This window comes from Eucalyptus grandis, chromosome 9 (genome assembly GCF_016545825.1).
Source record: "Eucalyptus grandis isolate ANBG69807.140 chromosome 9, ASM1654582v1, whole genome shotgun sequence".
NCBI classification, from domain to species: domain Eukaryota; kingdom Viridiplantae; phylum Streptophyta; class Magnoliopsida; order Myrtales; family Myrtaceae; genus Eucalyptus; species Eucalyptus grandis.
In genome coordinates this window covers 11,805,000-11,821,626 of record NC_052620.1, presented here as the reverse complement: position 1 = coordinate 11,821,626, position 16,627 = coordinate 11,805,000, and the positions used below count along the sequence as shown (strand labels likewise).

Below are 16,627 nucleotides of genomic sequence, written 5' to 3'. Positions count from 1 at the left end.
ATTCTGGCTACCAAATATGTCCCAGAATTCATGCTGAACTGGAAAGGAAGACTATGTTCATCACAGCCAGCATAAATTTGATTTGTGTAACCTGAAAGCAGCATTACAAGCAAACAATGCAATGCTACTATAGCAAAATCCACAATGAACCCAAAAAAATGTGTCTGTAATGCTTTATCTCAAGAAAAAAAAGGAAACATTCCCCATAGTATGACCCTCAATTTTCATAGATTCATTATGTTGAACAATGTTTCTTGTAATTACATAGCTTAGATCAATGTGTGCATGCTGCAGAAGGCTGATTCGAATATAACATCATTGCCGACTCTTAGTCCACCTTCTGGCCATTTGTTTGATTTGCCTTTTTAGGTGAAAGTTGTGGATCGACGAGGAACAACTTGATGTGTTTGTACATCTCTTTCGGCTTCTCTGCATTCATCGCATGACCACAGTCCTTTATAACCACTAATTGTGCGTTTTCATCCAAATGCCTGCCCAAAGTCATTCAAATTATAATTAAAAAAAGAAAAAAAAAAGAGCAGATTATAGTCAGAGAGCAAACATAGATGATTAAAAAGAAGCAAATAGATGATTAAAAAGAAGCAGATTATTCAGTAAGAACATCTACCAAGAGCCATTCAGCAAACATAGATTCTCCTGGAAATTAATGCTGATGAGCGTTGAATGTTCAAACTGAAGAGGCCATAGATGATTAAATACATTTTGGTTCTGAAGATTTGATTTTAACCCATGGTGTTGTTTATACAAATTCTAGTCAGAGAACAAACTTATTAAGAAAGTGGAAAAACCAAAGCAAAGTGTAGAAGGGGAACCTCTTTAATCTGTGACCCAATTCCAATGGAAAGACCTTATCATATTCCCCCCAGATAATCAGTGTTGACTGCATCAGAAAAGATCAATGGCTTGAGAGGATGCCAAGAAGGAGAGTGATATCAACAAAATCAATGTGAATATATAATGAGTCGATTGCGTGGGTCCGATTGAGAGGACAGAGATTTCGAGAGAAAGAAACCTGGTTTATTTTGGGAACATTAGACATCTTCCTATCTTTGTGTAAGGCATTGACCAGCTCTGTCCTTTCTTGAAGGTACTCCGTGCACAGAACCTGCAGAATCATGGTGACCTTTCTTAAAATGCCACAGAACTTGAGTGATTGAGAAACTTATCCTAGATAGCCCCACGAGAAATATCATTAAATAAAATCTTGATATATAGCTTTTCCTAAGTTAGTTGGAACAGCCCAGCTAATGCAAGATCATTGACTGCAATAGTTAGCACTTTGTCTCACAAGCTGCTGTTTAACCTCTACCGGCCTTCACAACTAGACATCTAGTGCAGTCAGAGTTTACAGAACAAGCTACTTATTCGTCTAGTGGACTAACTGACACAATGCCATATTCCTCGGCCTCAAATATGGGTTAGAGGGGACAAAGCTGCCATAGTCGAGGGCAGAAGGTCGACTGGTGATTTTTCTTTGACCAAAAGTTCACAGTCTTCGCATGTGCACCAATTCTCATAGAATGGACTAGTAACATGGGGTTGACCTCACTTCTCTAAAAGCAGAGGTCTATCTCTTTACCGACATTTGTCTTCTTTTATCCTTTAAACATCCACATAAACATTACAAACAACCAGAGCTGCTAAAACAAGGATAGAAGCTTTGTTAAACTACAGAATGTAATCTGCCTGTTACCGTGTAATTTTTTAGCAATAAAAATGTGAAACAAGACTATGAGTATGGTCATAAAATGGTTTAGTCAATAACGTAAAAAAACACGAGAGCCATGTAAAGATTCTATCTCGCTGTTCAATGTAGCTATTAGCTTATAACTAACTGTACAAACTCTCGTTACCAATCAGGAAAAGCAACTGCAGGAATTTCACGAGCAAAGGAAACAAACACTGAACACTTGGCATCAACTAAACTCAGATTCCTAGGCAATGTGCAAAAACACAAACGTTAAGCAGAGAGAATTTGTAACTTTTTGTCAACTTACATCAATGAAATCCTGCACAAAGCAAGAGGGGACTTTCACCATTGGCTTGTAAAACACGACCTTGAGCATCTCCTTTACCTTCTCTGGCGTTTGCGGGAACAGGAAACTCACCGCCTCGTCCACGCTCTTCACCTGCCGAGATGACATTGCGCCAAGACCCACTTAGTTCTACCATCACAAGTATCAAGAAACGGTAAGACATGCGCTGAACTCCACAAGAAACACACACGAGTCTCGAAGCAGCTTCTGCAACGTGATTATAATTCTTAGGACTCTAGAGTCTATCAAATGTTTTTCGGCTCACCGGAAACATCCCATCCTCCATGTCCTTATCCTCCATACACACCCCTGCACAGCACAGAACCAATTTCTCCACCATCTCCGGGAACTGCGCCGCCAGGCTGTACGACACGAACCCGCCGTAACTTATCCCCACCACATTCGTCTTCCTCACTCCCTGAGCCTTCAAGACTCCTGCAAAAACGGGTCAAATGCTGATTCGAGTCGGTCTTTCTCGAGTAATGTGCTCCCGAGCCTTGTCAGAGAATTGAGAGTCCTACCTGCGACGCACTGAGCCTGAAACTGCTCGGTCCGCTCGGGCCGGGTCGTGTAGGAATCGCCGAAGAACAGGAGATCAGGCACGTACACGTTGAATCTGGCGACGAAGGGGGAGATGAACTCGTTCCACTGCCACATGGCGTTAGCACCGATGCCGTGCACGAGGAGCAAGTTGGGCTTGCTGGGCTTGTACGTCTTGGGGACCCAACAGTGCATGACCGTGCCGTCGCCGAGGTCGGTGGTGGCCGATTTCAGGCCCGCTTGGGAGAAGGAGAAGCGGAAGCATCGGTTCCTCGTCTCTGCAAAGCTGAAGCACTTTGCCATCAAGATTCTGGTTATCTTTTGTGTTGCTCTCTTGTGGGTAATATTCTTGAGGTCTTCTGAGAAATCGGGTCGCTTCTGGAGGACGGATCAGATCGAGAAAAATGGTAAGTCTGATCCAGAAACCAAGAGGGTGTTCTTCTTTTCCTCAAGAACGGGACATTATTATCGGATTGAGCAGGGTGTCTTCTTCAGCCTGCTGATTTTTGGCGTTTAGTGGGATGAAGATTCAAAGGAGCTTTCCTTGATTGCAACTTCAAAAGTCAAAAAAGGGCCACTGGGGTAGAGGAAGACAGGACAGGAGGGAGGAGAGGACCTTTGAATCTTTTATTTAGAACACAGGTCATCAAATGTAATCTTCAATCTCATAAAAAATTCTAAACGGTATCCCCGAGTAAGATTTGCCGTGCATTAAAATGTATACGTGTCAATACAAATGCAAATGAATTGTCCACATCTAATCCATCTGACCGTTGTTCGCCATGCGTGTACTGGTGCCAATTTGAAGTTCTCTGTGTGGTGTAGCCCATAAATGAATTATATAATTGAGTTAGCTAAATTAAATAAACGTGGAAAATGTAATATGAGTTTAAATGGATCATGAACGGGTTTATAATTTATTTACACCTAACTTACTTCTATGGATCTCTTTTTCATTCTTTCTCATCATCACTACGCTCATTTTACATAATCATATCGATTTGGGTATAAGTTTTCATAAATTTAGTTAAATATTGAAAAAATTTAACAATATGGGTTGGAATCGGATTGGTACGAGTCATTATATTTGCATATATATATATATTGGTGCATAGAAATAGGTCAAAACGAGGTTCGGAAATATGTCTATTTGAGCCACCAGGAAATCATTTTCAACTCAATCTATGCATTTAATAGTTCTAATAGGGTGGTCGATTAATTTGCAATGCAAAAAATAGTCAAAACGAGTTAAATATGTTTATTTGAGTTGAATCATTTTCAATTTATTATCCATAAAGTAATCAGGGTTAAAAAAAAAAAACCCAAAACTAGTATATACATAAATTTATTCTAAATAATCAAAAAAAAAAAATCTCAAAGTAATACACTTGTGACAAATTTTTACAATCAAAAATCCAAAAATGGTACATTTGTGAAAAAAACTATGTTAAATTTGATTAATACCATAAAAAAACACAAAATTAATACAATTTTGACAAATGAAGAGTAAAATTCCAAATTAGTATGCTAGTTAACTGTCATGTATCATTTAACTCAGTAATTTGATAATATAATTAAATAAAAACTAACAAAGGATAAATTTATTATAAGTATACTAATTTGCATAAATTTGTCAAATTGCAACAATTTGGAGTAATTTTAGAGTAAATTTGCCGTTGTATCAATTTGAGTTTTTCGTGATATGAGCCTATTTTTTATAAGGCACAAATTGGGTCTGAATTAATTAATCATGAAATATCGAGTTGTGATTTTTAATGATTTAATCTATTATTTAAACCCGAAGAGCAAACATGACGGGCGACAAGACAGAAGGGAAACGATTTAAAAATTGGCTAAATTAATATGGAGTATCTTTAGAAAGTATTCGTGTCGTTGTCCGATGTCGCTCTGAAGTAAGTCTAGGGGAAGTGATTCAGGCAAGGAGTACGTGGCAATCCCCATTTTCTATAATTGTTTCAGAACATGTTCTAGAGGAGTAACATCTCCCCAACTTTTGTGCCCAAAAAAAAGAAAAATCTCTCTAACTAACTAATGATTCCATTGACCTTTGTCCAAATTTGCCGGAATCTCGGACGAATATTCCGTGCCAACGTTACTCATCTCATGCCCCGATTTTACAAGTATAAAGAAGTGATACTGTTATCCTATTACCTTAAAATACAACCTCATTAGCATAACCAACATTAACATGTTATAGCAATATATGTCCACTTATATATCTAACAACACAGCAAGTTGATTTAGGATCGGTGTTCTAAAGTTCACAGAAAAAAAAAATACATATCTAGTGACTAGTAAACTAAACTCAACAAATATCATATTGAATATATAACTATTTTAATTTATACAAAAATTGAACTCCCCAATAATTCCCCGTTGATATTGCTTTCACCCTATTTGCCGATAGCTATAAAAACTTAAAAAGAATTGTGATGGTGTATGAGTGGTGCAAATATTTTCTAAATAGATTAAATATCTATTATGCACATTAATGAAAGATACCGTAAACACATTTATCTTAATCTAGTATAAAATATACACTTAAGTTCAAAGATGAGTTATATCAACTCAACAAAGTCTTACAAAAAGAAAAAAAATACTCATTCTATAAATATGAATGATTTAGTCTATTGATCAATTCAATTCTCAATTACAAATTATGGCTATGCGTAACACCCAATCATAAAGTCTACCAAGACTCCCACTTGGGGTAACCTCTTCATTTATATTAGCCGGTGGCTTTGTGAAATTGGTCATCCTCAGACAATTTGCATACATATCTCCTCAATGGGTTCGTACAAAGCAACACTGAGTATAAAACCATTAACTAGTCCTCCAACCACCCCCATAATCAATCTTATCAATTTTTAAAAAAAAATTGGATTCACTAACTAAAACAAATTACCTTTCACAATTTAATTTATATCAAGTAGAATACATTCAATATAACATTTCATAAATAACAAACTCGCAAATTATTTTATGAAATGTTTATTATGCCAATTCAAATAACAAAATGGATAGTAAATGTCAAATCCAATTTTATGCAATAAACATTACTAAACATCAAATTTCTTTGGCTTAATAAATATTATACTATGCGAGCCTCTTTCATAACTTATAACACATCCGGTTCTTATAATTTTCATCATGTGAGCTCTCAAATCATCAAGTGAATGAGAAATAGATATTAAAATCAAGTAGATAACTACGTTATCTAAGAATCAACTAAACTAAGTTTATTCGATTGCAAAACCACTTTCGATGAGCCGAAAAAAAGCTTGACCAAAGTAGAATAATTACTGTTGTCCATTGTATTGCCACAACTCGTGAGCTGAATTTAAAATGGTTAGGCACTAATGCCCTTTCAAGGAGGTATGGAGTCATTACAAAACTAATTCAACGTAGTTAAAAGAGAACTCGCCTCCGACCAACAAATGGTCAACGATGGGAAAACACTTACCCAAATATAGTAGTTCCAATTTGGTACTAGCAATGTGCAGCAGATTTCAAAATTTCACTCGAACCAAATTGTAATCCCAAATCGAATTCTGTAAAATTTTACTATCCCACGGCACCTTAAAGTTTCTTTACTATATAATTTCACAGCTCAGCAACCTCTAAAATCAATCTAGCAAATCAGAATTCAACACAATCTGAAATTAAAGTTTAATTAAGGAATTCTCTTTGATTAAAGGAATCAAGGCTTGAAATTCTTAACAAGCGCTTTGAAACGACTTAATTTCAAATGTCGAGATCTCTGTGGCTTGCATGGACGAAACCTCACTTCTCTCTCTCTCTCTCTCTCTCTCTCTCTCAACGAGCTGTAGAAGAAATAAAGATGGGCTAAGGTAATAGCTTCACGAACTTAAATGAAACATGGGCTTGAGTTTCTTGGGCTTAAATCTTTTTTTCCAAAAAGAGGCCCATTTATTAAAGTTTGGGCGTGCCCAAGTGAGGCCGCATATTATATAGGTTGTCTAAACCTACCATTTTGGCGGGCCTTGAGCCTAATATGCAATTCCCATTTATCCCTCAAATCTGCAAGCTATCCTTTGGAGAAAATTTACAACGAAAGACCCATGCATAACCTTAATGGGAAAACCAAGTGACTCCTTGCACTCTCCACTTCAGAAACCCCCATGAGAGACCTTGAAAAGTTACACACTGCCAGTCGCATGGATAATTTCCTTTCATGAAAGTACAGTTATCCACATAGCTTCGTGAAAGCATTTGCTCAATTATAATTCACTGGATTGTAGCACTCACTTCAATGGATTATTGATGGTATTTTTAATGGATGTCAGTACTTTTATGCAGTAGATGTACAGTCGATGCCCTTCGTTGGGATATTATTGACTTGCTGAACACAAATGATTTAGCTGAGGAAGAAAGCATTTCAATACTCGTTAAAAAGGAAAATTAGATAGTTAGTTTTGCTTTAAAAGGGATTTCTAAACAAGAAGCTGAATGTAGGTCAAACTGGACAACTCAACATAATCATTCAACATTACTTTAGTTAAGGAATTTCTGAACAAGCATAGCTTTACATGATGATTAACATCCCCAAGCAGAACAATGAACTTTCCTACTTTACAGTTGATTGAGCTTCATCCCCTTCAAAATGTTGTACGCTCAGAACCATGTAATTTCTATGGAATGAATAACATGCATCAATTTAACTAGGATCACTAGTAGTTTGGGTGCGAGAACTACTAATTGTTCCTACCCCTGTAACGCTCGGACAAGCTTTGCCTAGACGAGACAGTCTTGTGCTTCTCAGGGCGAACCCTGAATTTGGGACAAGTTCCTACTATTCAAATACCGAGAGATGAGCATCTCGCCATCGTTTTGATTTCATTGTCAGAACTTGAGAAGGAGAAGAGGAATCATCTAATCCAGAAGAAATCAAAGAATTTCTGCGGGAATCCATGGGTACGCAATCTGGTGAAATGAATTGAAACATCTCAGTAGCTAAAGTCAAATAAAGCAGAAATGACTCCAAGCCTGGTAGGTTCTACATAAAGAAGATTCAATTCTCTTAATCGTCAGCATCCTGGCAAAGCTTCCTGGCTAAGGACGAGCCCCTATGGCGCCTGATGAGTTGGAATACTAGGCCAACCTTCTTTGGATAGATCGTTTCCAAGGATTGTATGGCGAATCGCATTGTCATAATTGAACGTATCACGCCAAAATTTGCTCAGACATCCAATTTTTCGAACAAGATATAAAGTTCACTCCTGCACAACAACTGGTTTTGGCCTGATGTGGTCATCATCAAGAGAGCCACATCAGCTCCTGATCAGTTTGCACACAAGAGGCCAATCTCCACCTTCAGAGATTCTCTAAAATGATCATCATCCCATTAATGGATTTCTAGCACAAACATCCCAATGCCACTCCCAGGAACAAGGTGTATCAGACCTTTTGCACCTTCAAAGATCGCCTGAGATGTTATTATCCTCTAAGATGATAACCATCACAATATGTTGAACTGTGTTTCTTCTAATTTTATTAATACGCATGTATATACAAACTTGGACAAGCAAATGCTGCAGAAGGCTGATCCAACTATAAATTTATTGCTGATTCTCAGTCCGCTTTCTGGCCACTGCTTTGATTTGCCTTCTTAGGATAAAGGAGCGGATCGATGAGGAACTCCTCGATGTGTTTGTACATCTCTTTCGGCTTCTCTTTATTTATCCCATGACCACAATCCTTTACAACCACTAATTGTGCGTTTTCATCTAAATGCCTGGCCAAAGTCAATCAAACAATAAAAAAAGATGCAGATTATTCCATAAGAAAATCTACCAAGAGCAATAGAGCAAAAAATAGATCCTCCTAATATTTGATGCATGTGAACATTAAATTTTCAAACAGAAGTGGTCATATATGACTAAGAACATTTCGTATCTGAAGAATTGATTTCCTGCCATGATGTTGTTTATACAGGTTCTTGTTAGAGAATCAAGCTTCTGAAGATGGTAGAAAAATCAGAGCAAAGCGTAGAAGGGGAACGGCGCAGAAGGGGAACCTCTTTAATCTGTGACCCAATTCCAATGGAAAGACTTTATCATATTCTGCCCACATTATGAGTGTCGGCTGCATCAGAAAAGATCAATGGCTTGAGAGGATGCCAAGGAAGAGAGAAGATATTGACAAAATCGGTGTGAATAGGACAGATTTCAAGAAAAAGAAACCTGAGTTATTTTGGGAAGATCAGACATCTTCCTATCTCTGTACAAGGAATTGACCAGCCCTATCCTTTCTTGAAGGTGCTCCTTCCACATTACCTGCAGACAATCATGGTGAACTTTCTTGAAATGCCACAGAAATTGAGCGATGGAGATAAACTTTTCCCAGATTGCCATGAGAAACGATCATCAAATAAAATCTTAATATTTAGCTATCACAAGTCAGTTGAAATGGCACAGCCAAGATTGATGATAGTGGAAACTATCAGTTTGCATCACAAGGTGCTGTTTAATCTCTAGTGGCCTTCATGACTAGACATCTTGTATAGTCTCAGCTCACAAAGAACAAGCTACTTATTCAATTTGTCTAGTGTCCGAAATGTTTTATATGGTCAAAAGCATGGAGTAGACAACGCCAATGCAATATTCCTTGGCCTCAAATATGGGTTAGAGGAATGAAACCTGCAATAGTCAAGGGCACAATGCTGAATCCTCATTTTTGTTCAACCAAAAGTTCAGAAGTCCTTGCACATGTATCGATCCTCATAGAATGGAAAAGTAACATTGAATTGACTCTGTTCTCTCAAAGCAGAGGACTTTCTATTTACTGACAAACATGTATTAAATACCCACATAAACATAACAAACTCTCCGCAGCTGCTACAGCAAGGAAAGAAGCTTTGCTCAATTATGGAATCTAATCCTCCCGATACCTCGAAAACTAGAGCAATAACAATTGTGACACCAAACCACCATGAGCATGGTCAAGAAGGGGTTTAGTCATAACGTGAAGACAGAGAATAGCCTTGTACAGATTCTACTTCTCCATTCAACGTAGCTATTAGCTGATACTTAACTGTAGAAACTTCCATTACAAATCAGGAAAAGGATGCGCGCCAATTCTGCTAGCAAAGCACACAAACTCTGCACACTTAGCATCAACTAAACTCTGATTTCTCACACAATTGTGAAGAACAAACGTTCAGCTGAGAGATTTGTAACTTTTCATCAACTTACATCAATATAATCCTGAATAAAGTAGGTGGGCACTTTCTTCACCGGCTTGTAAAAGACGAACTCGAACATCTCATTCGCTTTCTCTGGTGTCTGCGGGAACAGCAAAGTCAAGGCCTCATCCACAGTCTTCACCTGTCGAGACGACGTTGCACCAAGAGTCAAATTAATTACACTATCACAAGTATCAAGAAACGGTAGGACACGCACTGAACTCCAGAGGAAGTACACAAAAGTATCATCAATAGAACCAGTCCGTCTAATGTTTAGAGGCTCACCTGAAACATCCCATCCTCCATGTCCTTCTCCTCCATAGACACCCCTGCACAGCACAGAACCAACTTCTCCACCATCTCCGGGAACTGCGCTGCCAAGCTATACGCCACGAACCCGCCGTAACTTAACCCCACCACGTTCAGTTTCCTCACTCCCTGAGTCTCTAAGACTCCTGTAAAGCGGGTCAACATGCAAATTCGAGTCATGGGCTACCATGTCGCGTCAGAAAATCGACAGTCCTACCTGCGACGCACTGAGCCTGGAACTGCTCGGTCCGCTCGGGCCGGGTCGTGTGGGAATCGCCGAAGAACAAGAGATCAGGCACGTACACGTTGAACCTGGCGAGGAAGGAGGAGATGAACTCGTTCCACTGCCACATTGCGTTGGCTCCGATGCCGTGCAGGAGGAGCAAGTTGGGCTTGCTGGGCTCGCGCGTCCTGGGGACCCAACAGTGCATGACCGTGCCGTCGCCGAGGTCGGTGGTGGTCGATTTCAGGCCCGCCAGGAAAAACGACAAGCGAAACCATCTGTCCCTTATCGCTGTAAGGCTGAAGCACTTCGCCATCAGGATTTGGTTCTCTTGTTTGGTCCTCTGCGGGTGCAGCTCCTCGAGGTTTCTTGAGGATTGGGTCGCTGCTGGAGGACGGTTTAGATCGAGAAAAATGGTGGGTCTGATCAAAAAACGAAGAGAGTTTGCCCTTTTTCTCAAGAATCTGACGTAATTGGATTGAGCAGAGATGGAGAGTGAGGCAATCTGTTAGTTGAATGGGAGCTTCCGTGATCGAGACTTCAAAGGTCGAAAAGAGACAAAAAAAAGTGGGCCTCGAGACGGACGTTGAGGAAGAGCCAATGACAGGAGGACTTGAAGGTGGGAATGGAACTCCCAGTACTCCTCTCCCACAATAGGAAGGGTGCTTGATGGGGCAACCCAATTGCTAATGCTTTTAATTAGAATTCTGCAAAAGTAGGTGAGACCATAGCACTTTCTATAAAAATTTGTCCAAGAATATTGTACAGTCTACGCATCATATAGCCTAAGCTCATCTCAATTATTCGTTATGTGAGACACACGGTGAGACTCACGATATTCTCCATATCTTGTCTAATTATGCATATCTTTAACAGCCTAATAATCCCTTTAAAAAGCACGAGTTTAAAATGTTTGAGCCAAATTTGGGATCTGAGTTTCTAAAAAGATTGGCTCATACATTTTTTTCATCTCATAAAAATTCAAATTTAGCATTGGTTCCAATTCTAACCCAAACTCTTTTTGTCCGGTTGAAAAGCATGAATCTTTAACTAGTACTTAAATCTGGCCCTTATCAAATTTTTGCCCAATCATGCCGTTAAAGATGTGGCATATTATTCCACGTGTTAGTGAATGGCATGTTGAATTTTTAACTATATTATTGGACCAAATTTGACGGGTTCTAAATTTGGGTACCAAATGAAGTTGGTGGTTACTTTAATAGAACAAGAAAAAGAAATAAAGTTTGGACCAGAATGGGGACCTTAGCTAAAGTTAGTGCTTCTTTTTTTTTTTTTTTTTTACAAAAAAGATTTTGGCCAAAATTGGGACTTGAACCAAAATTTATGCTTACAAAACGAAACAACTTAAGGCCAAAATTGAGATCCGAGCTTTGGTATATTTTGAAGAATGAGCCATATCCTAGATTCATCAAATGACTATCTAATAATTAATATAATAATATCTTTTTACATTAGATAATCATTTGATGAAGTCTATAAATACCTAATTTACTCTTCATTATACACTCTCTTCCGCAAACTCTCACCTTGGTATCTTAGCCAAGTTCTATCCTAGTTTATTTCATGTATGCAGCATCTTGTTTATCAAATTCCACTCATATGGGGTTTTAGGAATGTCACGCATCGCTTATCTACGTGGTTTATTGTTCTTTATATAAATATAGTATTCCTTCAACTATTAGCTTAAACTTTCGAGACTGGTACAAAGTTCTAACTTCATGCAATTTATTAGGCAGCTGATGACCAGAACAAACATCGCTTAAAGACTTGAAAAAGATTTGGAATTAGAAGCGCTATCATATAAGCATTTGCAAAGAGAAATGTACCTATAGTTTTTCTTACCAATTCTTTAGGGGTTTCCAAACCTTCATCTCCGAAGTTGTCTTCTCTGATGGTGCTACTTCTAATGATGCCACTTTAGCGGCTCTTTACATGTTTGCACCATCCAAGAGCTAGCCACCCTTCCCTCTTATTTGGTTCACCGTTCCACCATCTAAGTTAACCTTAGATTTAGCTTCATGATTTCCATTGTTATTCTACCGTTGCTTTTTTTTTTTTTTTTTTTTTGTGAGCCTCACTCTTATAGAGAAAATAGTAATCATCCTCTTTGACAACAAGCAATGACAAATGAGTTATAGGCTTTACACAAAATTCATACTTGGGCTTTGATTGATTAGCCCCTTGGAAAGTTTGCATAGGTTGTAATTGAGTGATTAATATTAAAACAGAGACAAATTATATTGTGGAACCCTACAAAACTTGACTAAAAGCAAAAGGCTTCACTGAAAGCATAGAATTGACTATGATGAAACTTTTGGTCATGTTGCATGTCTTACATTTGTTCAAATTTTTCTTGTTGTTGGCTCTACTAACTAATAGTCTCTGTTCTAAATGAATTTTAAAAATGCATTCCTCAACGGTAAGCTTATTGAAGAAGTCTATGTCGAGTTTCCTTTTGGATATACCCATACTATTTACAAAGCATGTTAATCACGTTGAGCATTATTTGGACTGAATGGGCTCATTTCGTATTTTAAGTTTATCTTGATCATAAAATGTCTAGGCTTTACATCCAATCCCCTATGATCATGTTCTCTATGTTTGGCAAACATCTCAGGGGTATATTTTGCAGATATATATATATATATATATTACTAGTTATGATCATATTAGCATTACAAAGCTTAGTATCTTAGTTAACAGTTTGAACTAATCTTCTTTCTCAAGTAGGACTTACTGATGATGAGATCGTTATAACTCTTCATGAGACTATTGCCAAATTGATGACAAAGAAGGGGCACATCTTCCAAATAATATACTCTATTGTTAAGAGGTTGGTAGACTTGTATATGTGGCTATTGCTTATCATAATATCACCTATGCTATTCATATTGTCAGTCAATTCCTGACCACACCATGTACGACTAACTTTGTACTTATTCGGATTCTTTGTTTTCTTAAGTGTACCTTATTTCATGTCCTTCACTTTTTCTTTTTTCTTTTTTTTTTGCTTAGTCTACATTAAATTTGCAACCGTATTCAGATGTTGACTAGGGAAGCTTTCCTTTAGATTGTCGCTCCACAAGATGCTATTGTTTTTTTTTTCTTTTTCTTTTTTTAAATAAAAATAAAGGTAAGACACTTGTTTCATTACATAGTAAAAAGCAAATCATTGTTGCTCGATTTAGCATGGAAGTAGAATATTGAGCTCTTGCTAGTATGAGATCAAAAATCACTATGGTTGTGGTGGTATAATGATATATGGGAGTCCATCACAGTGGTGATATAGTCATTTATTGCGATAACCGAAGTGTATCTATAAGCACATGTTTTCCGTGAGCAGTATCATGGTTTGTGACATTATTCATCTCGTTTCTACTTCATCGGTCAATCAAATTACTAATATCTTCACTAAGGCGCATCAACACAAGATTTTTTGTTTTAGATTTTCCTCTCCTAATTTCAGTTGATGTTTTTGATGTCACCTTGAGCTTTACGGTGGGCATATTAGAGATATTCAATAGATTCTCCATATCTTCCTTGATCGTGTTTATACTTGATTGATCATATTTAATTATAATTGATACTATACTATTTTGTTACATTATATAGTCATAGTATAACACCTATAAATAAGTCATGTACTCCTCCTAGATTAAATTACACAATTTTATTATGCATATTTTTCTCTGTCCATATGGTCTAAAGGTCAAACAATAACTTCTCATTATAGTGGGCCTCATTATTTGTGTTTTTTCAAAAAGCAAAAAGTTACTTTTATTTTCCGCTAAAATGTAAAACAATTTGAAAAAAAATTTATCGAAAAAAATTATGTCAATTTTTTTTCGGTCGAAATATGTCAATTTATATGCTAGTGTTTGTATATTTTAAAAATTTTGAGTGCTTAAAAAGTTAATGTGTGTCCGCCGCAATATTTACCTTAAGTTAAAGGTAAAAATCTATCTAGATATTCATTTAGAATCTTCACCTTTACTTGCGATCAATAGATACTCCTTGTCAAGCATAGTTAACAAAAAGTTTATCGTTTCCCTAAATTCTAATTGCGCATACGGCAAAAGAAAATGTCAGCATATTACCATCTTCTTTCATTACTTAATAGAACTCAATATGGAAAGATAATATGTCAATTTATATGCTAGTGTTTGTATAATTTGAAAATTTTTGAGTGCTTTAAAAAGTTAATTTGTGTCCACCGCAATATTTAAATAAAGTTGAAAGTAAAAATCTGTCTAGACATTCATTTAGAATCATCTCCTTTACTTGTGATCCATAGATACTCCTTGTCAAGCATAGTTAACAAGAAAATTTTCGTTTCCTTAAATGCTAATTGCACAAATGGGAAAGGAAAATGTCACTATGTTAGCATCTTCTTTCATCACTTAATAGCGCTCAATTTGGAAAGATGACAGACTCCAAGATAGAAGGGAAATAGCTTAGCGATTTTTCTTTTTCCTCATTTGCTAAAATAATTTTGGAGAATCTCTTGAAAGTATTTGTGTCGTTGTCAAAGGACTCCAATGTTGTTGTGAAGTAGGTCCGGGAGTGATGATGCAGTCGAGGTCAGGAAAACATAGCCATCCCCATTTTTTTTTTTTTAATAGTCCCATTTAAACAAATTCTAGACATGTTTTTAGTGGTTCCGTAGATCATGCCCAAATATGTCGGAAGCTCCGACGAATCCACCGTGCAATGAATTCTGGCCAAGGCTAAAATCAACCCACAGCGACCCTTTAAGTTAGGGAACAATTCAACTGTCCTCCCCTCATTGGCAATCTTATTCAAGTTATATAAAGACAGTCTAGACGGTCTCAGTGAACAAGGCCAAGTAGATGATTAAACTACTCATGATTTTTATATACACTTCACATCTCTCCCTCAAGCCTGCGAGTTAGTCACTTACATAAAAAAGAAGCCTTTGGATGGATGATGTCCCATATTGCTTGAGTGTGCACAAGTGAGGCTGTACACGTACGCGATTCCATGAAAGGTGAGGCTCTATATGCACTTCACTTATGTCCCTCAGGCTTGTGACCTAATTTCACCAATTCTCTATGGCTTGTTCCCAGTCTATCACTTACACAAAAAGAAAAAAAGAAGAGGCCTCGGGCAAGTACGAAATCTCACAGGTGAGCCTGTATATATGCTTGGTCCAAGAAAGGTGAGTATATCTAGACCAGTCATTTGGGCATGCCTTGAGCTTCTGTCTGCAATTCACATCAGTCCTTCAAGGGACTCTTTGCTTCAAAGAAGACCATCGGTTGTCGTGCCCTTTCCAGAAGATCGGTGCTTTGAAATTTGATTTTATGTTGCGTGTGCATGTCCATTAGTTTTCCTTTAATTTCCTCCATGAATAACCTTATTTGCAATTCAAAGTTAGCTAACACTGCTGTAAATGAAGAGGCACTCTCCCCCTCAAGGCGCAGTGAGAAGTTACACTCTTGCAGTTATATATATAATTTCTTTATATGAAATTACAGTTATATAGATAGCTTGGTAAAAGCTTTTGCACAAATATATCATATCAAGAGGCTCAGTTCCAATAGCCTATTGAATATTGAACTTCCATAACTACTATAATATCATTCATTCGATTCTAGCACTCTCTTCAACACATCATTGATGGTACTCTCAGTGGCTATTTACGGAACTTGAAAAGGAGAAGGAGGATCATCTACTTCTGAAAAAAATCTGAAGAATTTCTTGGGGAATCTATGGGTAGGCAAGAGACAATTTAGCAAATTGAATTGAAACGCCTTAATAACTTGAGGAAAAGAAAGCAAATATGACTCCAATATGAGTAGGTTTTACATGAAGAAGATTTGGTCTCCTGCGCGTCCAACTTCATGCCACAAAATTTTCGTGGGTTGCGATTTTCCAACCAATAGTGTCCCTTGATCCCATTTGAATTGCCATTACCCTTTCAGCTCCTCAGTCGCAATCTCATAGGGAATCGCTCTTGATCATGGGTGTAATCAATTTAAATTTCAGTGAAATTATTATTTCCACAACCTAAGTAATGCTTTGATTTGATAATTCTTATGAAGAACTACTAAATTGGAAGTTTAGAGTGCCAACTAAAATCCTTTTTTATGATGAAGCTCACCTAAAATCAGTGAATCAAAGACCCATGAAAAATCTTATTAATCTTGTGAATTGGGTAAGATGTAAGTTAAAACCCAGTTATACATGTATTGTGAAAATGAAATTGCTTGCATTTGATGAGTTATAGAG

The 16,627-nt window shown here is 37.4% G+C and overlaps 2 protein-coding genes across 2 annotated transcripts; both read right to left on the bottom strand.

Annotated features, from left to right (window-relative positions):
• Positions 1-56: 56 nt before the first annotated feature.
• Positions 57-3,123, bottom strand: LOC104418298 (uncharacterized hydrolase YugF). The gene is made up of 6 exons (XM_010029601.3): positions 2,579-3,123; positions 2,323-2,492; positions 2,019-2,150; positions 1,034-1,126; positions 834-901; positions 57-491 (listed from the first exon to the last, which is right to left on the bottom strand). The coding sequence occupies exons 1-6, from the start codon at positions 2,898-2,900 to the stop codon at positions 329-331; spliced, it is 948 nt and encodes a 315-aa protein (XP_010027903.1). The 5' UTR covers positions 2,901-3,123; the 3' UTR covers positions 57-328.
• Positions 3,124-7,429: 4,306 nt separating this feature from the next.
• LOC104418299 (monoacylglycerol lipase ABHD6) lies at positions 7,430-10,818 on the bottom strand. The gene is made up of 6 exons (XM_010029602.3): positions 10,349-10,818; positions 10,108-10,277; positions 9,833-9,964; positions 8,822-8,914; positions 8,656-8,723; positions 7,430-8,373 (listed from the first exon to the last, which is right to left on the bottom strand). Exons 1-6 carry the CDS (start codon positions 10,668-10,670, stop codon positions 8,211-8,213), a joined length of 948 nt encoding a protein of 315 aa, XP_010027904.2. The 5' UTR covers positions 10,671-10,818; the 3' UTR covers positions 7,430-8,210.
• Between the last annotated feature and the right edge of the window lie 5,809 nt (positions 10,819-16,627).